At 41.6% G+C, this 7,924-nt stretch overlaps 1 protein-coding gene across 2 annotated transcripts in view; it reads left to right on the top strand.

Annotated features, from left to right (window-relative positions):
* The window catches only part of MYO7A (myosin VIIA), a 144,974-nt gene that overhangs the window by 134,488 nt on the left and 2,562 nt on the right, over positions 1-7,924 (top strand). For both annotated transcript variants that reach the window (XM_044668167.1, XM_044668168.1), the window contains exons 45-46: positions 5,888-5,971; positions 7,013-7,132. In XM_044668167.1, the coding sequence (XP_044524102.1) occupies positions 5,888-5,971; positions 7,013-7,132 (204 nt within the window). The remainder of the gene's footprint in view (positions 1-5,887; positions 5,972-7,012; positions 7,133-7,924) is intronic.

Consider the following 7,924-nt stretch of genomic DNA (forward strand, 5'->3'; position numbering starts at 1 on the left):
TTTTATGCTAGAGGCAATAGGGAGCCACTAAAGGTTCTTGGCCAGGAAAGAAACATGGAAAGACATGTTTTAGAAAGATGATTTCAGCAATTTATTTGGAAAAAGGATTTGAGAGATGAGAAACCCAAAACTGTGACTCAAGTGTTATATTCATAATCTGGGGAGTGATGGATGCCACCTTGAATGACAGGGAAGGCAGTTGGAAGACACAGAATGTTCCCAGGTGCCAAGAGCCAGGGGCAAACATCGGTTGGCCCCACAGTATAAATTCCCCTGACAGCCACTTTGAAAAGGTCTCTCTGGGCTCTGGAGGTCTCTGGACAGGAGTTTCTAGACTGGGAAATCTCGGAGTGGATGGTGAAGGAAGGCAGGAAGGTCTATGAAGAAGAGAGTAGGAATAGATTTGAATATTTCTTGAAAGACTGTGAAAGCTAGTGCATCACCAACACTGGTAGTGAAAAAGCTGAGAGAATAAGATCATCAACACAGCTGCATCAATAGCATTCCCTATTCTCTGGCTTTGCTGTGGCCAGGCTGGGCCAGAGGTAGTGGAGAGAGTAAATCTCCAGCTTCCATCTGATTAATAGCCTCCAGTCCTGATTGTCAACTAGTTTATAGATAATAGATTGATAGGGTCTCCAATCCCCAATCCTTGTCCTGTTTATCCTTTCCCTGATTATAGATAGAGTTCAACAAGTACCTTCCTGAGTGGTCCTTATATCACAACCCTTGGGGAGGGAGTCAAACGCAGTCAGATACCAAATGTCATCCAAGGCAAATCAACAGCCCAATAATAATCTATCCAACCCCAGGTTGGACCTGGAAAGGTTACCCATCTATCTAACCTCTTGAGGATCCTTCTTGGGCAACTGTTAGAGAGAAAGGAGTACATCAACATCACTGTACATCTATATCTTCTTAGGACCACTTTTTGTTTATAACACAAGTTGGGAGGCTCTTGAAATAGTTCAGCTGCCATACATCCTCAGGGGTGTGCTAGTAAATATTTAATAAATTAACTCTCTGAAAGACACTTTATAAATTTAATCTGCATCATTAACATTTTCTCCAACTTTTCTTAAGTCTAGTCGATCAACAAAACAATAAATCAAGCCCTGATTTGTAGGGGGCTACTAGATAGCACAGTGGAAGTCAGGAAGACACAAATTTAAATCTGGTCTCAGATAATTACTAACTGGAAGACACTGGGCAAGTCACTTAACTCTGTTTGCCTCAATTTCTCTTCTGTAAACTGAGCTGGAGAAGAAAATGGTAAACCACTCCATTATCTTTGCCAAGAAAACCCCAAATGGGATCACAAAGAGTTGGTCATGACTGAAAAACTACTGAACACACACACACATACACACACTGATTTGTAGTTTTTGCTGATTTCTGAGGTAAAAATACTCATACTGAACATTTAATATGAAGTGAGTTGCCACCCCTGGGCAAAAAATATATCATTGGTGAAGCTATGAACTGTTTAAAAATAAAGCATTCTGAAAAATTGTAATTATTCAAAAAAAGTGACAAAAATGTCTATACCCACTAACCCAGTGATTTCACTGTTGGATATATATTCCAAAGTGATCAACAACAAAAGGAAAGGCCCCAGAATATTTATAACAGCACTTTTTGTGGTAGCAAAGAACTGGGAACAAAGTAGATGCATAGTGATATGGGGATGGCTAATCAAATTGTGATACATGAATGCAGTGGAGCATTATTGTGCCACAAGGACATCCTGAATATAGAGAAACCTGGGAAGATGTATATGAACAGATGCAAATGAAATAAGCACAACCAGGAAAACAGTATCTACAAAATCAATACTTCAACAATGTAAGTGGAAAAAACAACCACCACAAAACAGTTGAAGATTAATGTTTTAAGGACCAAACTAAGTACCAAAGAAAAAATAGAAGAAAATAACCTTTTTTTTTCTTTTGCAGAAATAGGGGAGCCAGGGCTATGGGATACTGCATATTACATAAGAATTTTTCAACATGTTGGTTAATTTTGACAAACTTTTTTCTCTTTCTCTTTATTATTTATTATAAGGAATGGCTCTGGGAAATCATAGAGAGAGAATATGGTGGGAAATATAGGAGATGTAAGAACAAAATATGTCATTAAGAATTATTTTAAGGGGTCAGCTGGGTAGCTCAGTGGGTTGAAAATCAGACCTAGAGACAGGAGGTCCTAGGTTCAAATCCAGCCTCAGACACTTCCCAGCTGTGTGACCCTGGGCAAGTCACTTGACCCCCACTGCCCACCCTTACCGCTCTTCCACCTATGAGCCAATACACAGAAGTTAAGGGTTAAAAAAAAAAAGAATTATTTTAAAAGAACTAGTACTGGAATGGGTAAGTGGTTCAGTGGATAGAGTTGCAGGCTTAGAGTTGGGAGGATATGAGTTCAAATTTGATCTCAGACACTTTCTAGGTGTATGACCTGGGAAAGTCACTTTAACCTTGTTTGCTTAACTCTTGTTCTTCTGTCTTAGAGCTGTTTACTAAGAAAGAAAGTAGCAATTTAAAAGAAAGGAGAAATAATGTGAAACTAAATTGTTTGTGGTCATCTGATTTGAATGAGTTGAGACAAATTGTGGTTAACAAATAAGATTTCACAACTAATTAGATATAGGAATAATGAGGATTGAAGGAGCTATAAAAGTCAAAGATTCCTCCAAGATTGTTAATCTGGGTGCCTACATGAAAAGAGATACCTTCAGCAGAAATAGAAAATGTTGAGATCTTAAGTTTAAGGGATAAAATGAGCTCTATTTTAGACATGTTGAGTTTGAGATTCCTGTGACACATAAAAGAAACAATTACAGGGTTAGTGCTCAGAAGAAACTGAAACTGGGTATACAAATCTAGGAGTCATCTTCATAAGAAATGAAACTTGGACTCAGAACTGATGAGAATGGAGCAAGAAGAAAAGCTGACCCAGAACAGAGCCTTGGGAGACACCTGCCTTTATGGGGTAGCCAGTAAAAGATGCTGAGGAGTGGTTAGTTCAGACAGGAAAGAAGAGAACCAGGATATAGAATAGTATCACAAAATCCCCAAAGAAATGCTAAATCCAATCAGCAAGGATTTACAGCATCCTTACTTTGTACCAGGCATTGTTCTTATTTTGGGGAAAAGAACATACAAAAAGTAAGAAACACAGTCCTTGTCCCCAAGGAGCTTTTAGTCTAAAGAGGGAAAAAGGAGGGAGGGAGAAGGTAACTGTCAGGGGACATGGCAGATGATGTCCAGAGAAGCAGAAGCAGAGTCTGGCTAGGAAGGATGACATAGCTGGCCTGAATGTTTTCCTTAAAAGGGAGGTTTGGGCAGAAACCAGCCAATGGGAAGAAGGAGTCATGGGGCAGATGTATGTCAATGGTGAGAAGTCCAGGGTGAGGAGGCTTGGATGGTGGAGTAAAGAGAGTCTAGAGAGGAGTTTGGACACGAATGAAGTGTCAGAACCTGTAGAGAAGTCAAGAAGAGTGAGGCCTGAGAGAAGATCATTGCATTTAGCAGTTGAGCTCTTGACCTGGAGAGAGCAATTTCAACTAAGTGGTGACATCCAAAGTCCCATTGTAAGCTGTCGAGAAATGAGTGGGGGAGAGGAAGCAGAGGCCAGATGTATAGGCAACTTTTTATAGGAGTTTGATTCAGGAAAGGAGAAAAAAAATAATCATTTATAAAGCTAGAGTGCTACTATGTGCTGGGTATTACGCTAAGTTCTTTGCAAATATTACCTCATTTGACCCTCACCAAAACCCTGGGAGGCACATGCTAGTATTAACATTTTATGGTTGAGGATACTAAGGTAGACAGTGGCTACATGACTTGTCCAGGGTCACACAGCCAGATTTGAACTACATCTAGCCTTTTTAGGAATGCTAGGGTCAAGGGAAAGTTTTTAAAAGGACAGAGAAGATGTAGCAATGTGTGATGGCAGCTGGGAAGAGTTGGTATAAATTACAGCCTGAGAGATGACATTAGATGACATGAACAGCAGGCTTCTGCTGTTACCTGCTGAGCTATTTTCTCCACTGAGTTGTCAGCTGCTGCTGGCTACAGCTTATTTAAATAAGGTCATGCTTAATTACATGCCATCTGTTCTCATTTTTATTCTTTAATTGGGTTGTAATTTTAGTCTCTGCTCTAACAAATCAATGCCCTGACAATGCAGATAGAAGATTTGAAAGTGACTTCTTGGTGGTGCAGTGAATAAAGCATGAGGCCTAGAGTTGGGAAGACCTGAGTTCAAATCTGGCCTCAGATTTGTGTGACCCTGGGCAAGACACCTAACCTTGTTTGCCTCAGTTTCCTCATCTGTAAAATGAGCTGAAGAAGAAAATGGCAAGCCACTCAGATATCTTTGCTGAGAAAATCCCAAATGGGATCAGGAAGTCAGCCATGACTAACACAACTGAACTATAGGTAATCCTTCAGTTCTGGATTGTAAGGTTAGAGTTAACTTGAGGGGAGCAGCCTAGAGCCTCCTGCCTCTCCTTGTAAATAAAGTATTTATTACGTGCAGGAATGAGCTTTGTGGGCAGCCTTTAGCTTGGGTAATTTCTTATTCTAAAGTATATATTTTTAAAAAACATATTTTAATATCCTTTCCTGAAGTATATTTTAAAAATACATATTTTAAACATTTTTACACTGTTTTTTTTAAACTACGTCTTTTATTTCATTGTGAAAAGAATCTCCAGGTAAGGAAACTCTCTCTATATATATGTTCTGTCTTAGAATCCATACTGTGGATTGGTTCCAAAGCAGAATAGTAGTAAAGGCAATTGGGTTTAAGCGAGTCACATAGGTAGGAAGTATCTGAAGTCAAATTTGAACCCAGGACCTCCCACCTCTATGCTTGGCTCTCAGTCTACTGAGCCACCTAGCTGCCCCTAAAACTCCCTCTTCCAACACAGTTTAACTCCATAGGCTTATAAGTGATAAGGGGCACTGTTCAATGACTTGACCAATGTCATACAGCATCAGAAGAAGGCCTTCCTGACTTAGAGGCCAGCTTCATTGATTTGCCATGGCATGCTCCCTCTGCTTATGGCTTTTCTTGGCCATAGAGCTGACCCTGGGCTCTTGAGGACGATGCCAGTGAATCTTAAGCTTTGGCCAGGAAGCCTTACCAAGATGGAAAGGCTTCCAACATTTGCCTGGTGACCAGTGTTGTCCTCTATGGACCAGTCAGGCTAAGTTTAGACAGGCATCCCCAGAGGGCTGACTACCAGGGGATGAACGTTAGGGACCACAGCTGCTTCTGGAAGGAGTCTCCTGGGGCATAGAGGAGTTGTAAGGTAGAACTCCCATTGGGGAAATCACAGAAGGATTTTCTTCTTGTATACCCACATACATCTTTCCTTTCAAAGAGTTTTCATTGCTTATGTGGCTGGGACATATGCCTGTAAGGCAATCAGATTGTACAGTTCAATTAGGGCCAGAGCTCAGAGGGAAGAAAGATGAGCTAAGAGCTAGAAAAAATACAGTGTGAAGTCATCTACATTAAGGTTCTAATCTTTGACCTATAGGAATAAACAAGATTGTCAATGTAAACTGAAAAGGGTTGAAAATAGAATCTTTAGAAATGTCAAGAAATGAAAAAGAAAAAGTCCAAGCTGGCAGAAAAACTGCAAAACTGCAAAAAAAAAAATGAAAAGAGAAGGTTCCCCATTTGTCAATAAGTGAAGAAAGGGATGAAATATGTCTTGAATCAAGGCAAAGCCATGGATGTTATTATGCTCACTTTCCTGCCAATAGTAAATTGGCTAAATTCTTGCTTTTTCATTTTCTTTGGTTTTCCTGGTATGGGGTCCCCTCACAAGAAGATCTGGGAATCTGACTTCTTTGTGTCTTCTCTTTGCCAGCAAACAACTGAGCCAAACTTCCCTGAGATTCTCTTAATTGCTATCAACAAATATGGAGTCAGCCTCATTGATCCACGGACCAAGGTGAGAAGCGTGCCAAGGGAGAAGAAGCAAAGGCTAGAGGGAAGATGGGTACCATTTTCACCATTTTGTCACAAAAGAATGCCCCAGGGGCCTCAGGCTGAGCTAGAGACCATACTGACTGCCTTAGGAGGCAGAAGACCTGGTCGCCAGTCCTGGCTTTCTCACATATGATCCTGGGCAAGTCACTTCCCTTTTCTTGGCCTCCTTTCCCTTCTCTAGTTGGTTGGACTAGATGATTTCTTTCTTTCTTTTTTTTAAACCTTCACTTTCTGTCTTAGAATCGATTTTGAGTTTCAGTTTCAAGACAGAAGAGTGGTAAGGGCTAGGCAAATAGAGTTATGTGACTTACCCAAGGTCATGTAGCTAAGAAGTGTCTGAGACTAGATTTGAACCCAGGACCTCCCATCTCCAGGCCTGGCTCTCAAATCACTGAGCTACTTAGCTGCCCCTATTATTGTTAATATTAGTGACATGGACTTCACAGGCCATCTGAGCCATAATCCTAGCTTTGGGAAAGAAGCCAAATTCATCTTAGAGTGACTTTTTTGGGGAAAGGAGATAAAAATAATCCCTCCCTTGGGAATCATCCCAAGGTTTAATTAAGCTCATTGTCAGAAATTCCCCCTTTCCAGCTCACCTAAGTCCTTCTGGTGGCACAAAGCTGTGTCCATCTGAGCTATTTGTCTCTGGTCCTCAGCTCTCCATGCCAGAGATGTAGATATGGACAAGCCTTCCCATCTAGTCAGACTCCCTCATGTTACAGATGAGGAAGCAGAGGTTGCCCAGGAGGCAGAGCCAGGACCTCAGCCCAGGGCCTGGGACCCTGAAGGCATTGCTTTCATTCCCCATGCCATGCTGCTGCTTCCTCTCCTGTGTAAAATGGGTACATTTCACTAGACCATCCGTGAGTTTCTTTCCTGCTCGGTATACTGTGGGAAATGGTGCCAAGGTGGAGAAGTCAACAGGACTCAGCCAAGAATGATGATGGGGAGAGGAGCTGGGATTGTCAGTGCCTCTCACAAAGCTGCTCTGCTTTTTCAGGATATCCTCACCACTCACCCCTTCACTAAGATCTCCAACTGGAGCAGCGGGAACACCTACTTCCACATCACTATTGGGAACCTGGTGCGAGGAAGCAAGCTACTCTGTGAAACTTCCCTGGTAAGAACACCACTCACTAACCAATGGGCCAAAAGCCTGGCTTCTCAACCCTGAAGGCATAGGGTTCAAATCCCAGCTCTACCACTGGGCAAGGCAATTAACCGGTTGGCGCCTCAGTTTCCCTCTGTCAGATGTTAGCACTGCCATTATGGCTCTCATAGTAGGGATGGTTTGGCACTAAGTCATCCATACTCTCTAGGCCCAGGGGCCTCTAAGTGACCAACAGCCCATACCTATCAGTAAACATTTATTAAGCACCTACTATGTGCAGGGACTGTATTAAATAGCTCTGGAGATACAATGAAAGGCAAAAATTATCTCATGTTTGTGAGATGATTAGCCTAAGGATAGGGGTTCATTTTGTAGCTAAGGTGGCCTAATGTAGTAGAAAGAGCATGGGGAACAGCTAGGTGGCTCCGTGGATAGAGAGCCAGGGCTGGAGATGGAAGGTCTTGGGTTCAAATTTGGCCTTAGGCACTTCTTAGTGGTATGACCATGGGCAAGTCACTTAGCCCCAATTGCCTAGCTCTTACTGCCTTACTGCTGTTCTAGCCAAAATTTAGTATTGATTCTAAGACAGAAGGTTGAGGATTTATGAAAGAAAGGAAGGAAGAAAGGGAGGGAGGGAGGGAGGGAGGGAGCAAGAGAGAAAGAGAGAGAGAAAGAGAAGGAAAGAAAGAAAGAAAGAAAGAAAGAAAGAAAGAAAGAAAGAAAGAAAGAAAGAAAGAAAGAAAGAAAGAAAGAAAGAAAGAAAGAAAGAAAGAAAGAAAGAAAGAAAGAAAGAAAGAAAGA

The sequence above is a fragment of the Gracilinanus agilis genome, chromosome 3 (genome assembly GCF_016433145.1).
Source record: "Gracilinanus agilis isolate LMUSP501 chromosome 3, AgileGrace, whole genome shotgun sequence".
Classification (NCBI taxonomy): domain Eukaryota; kingdom Metazoa; phylum Chordata; class Mammalia; order Didelphimorphia; family Didelphidae; genus Gracilinanus; species Gracilinanus agilis.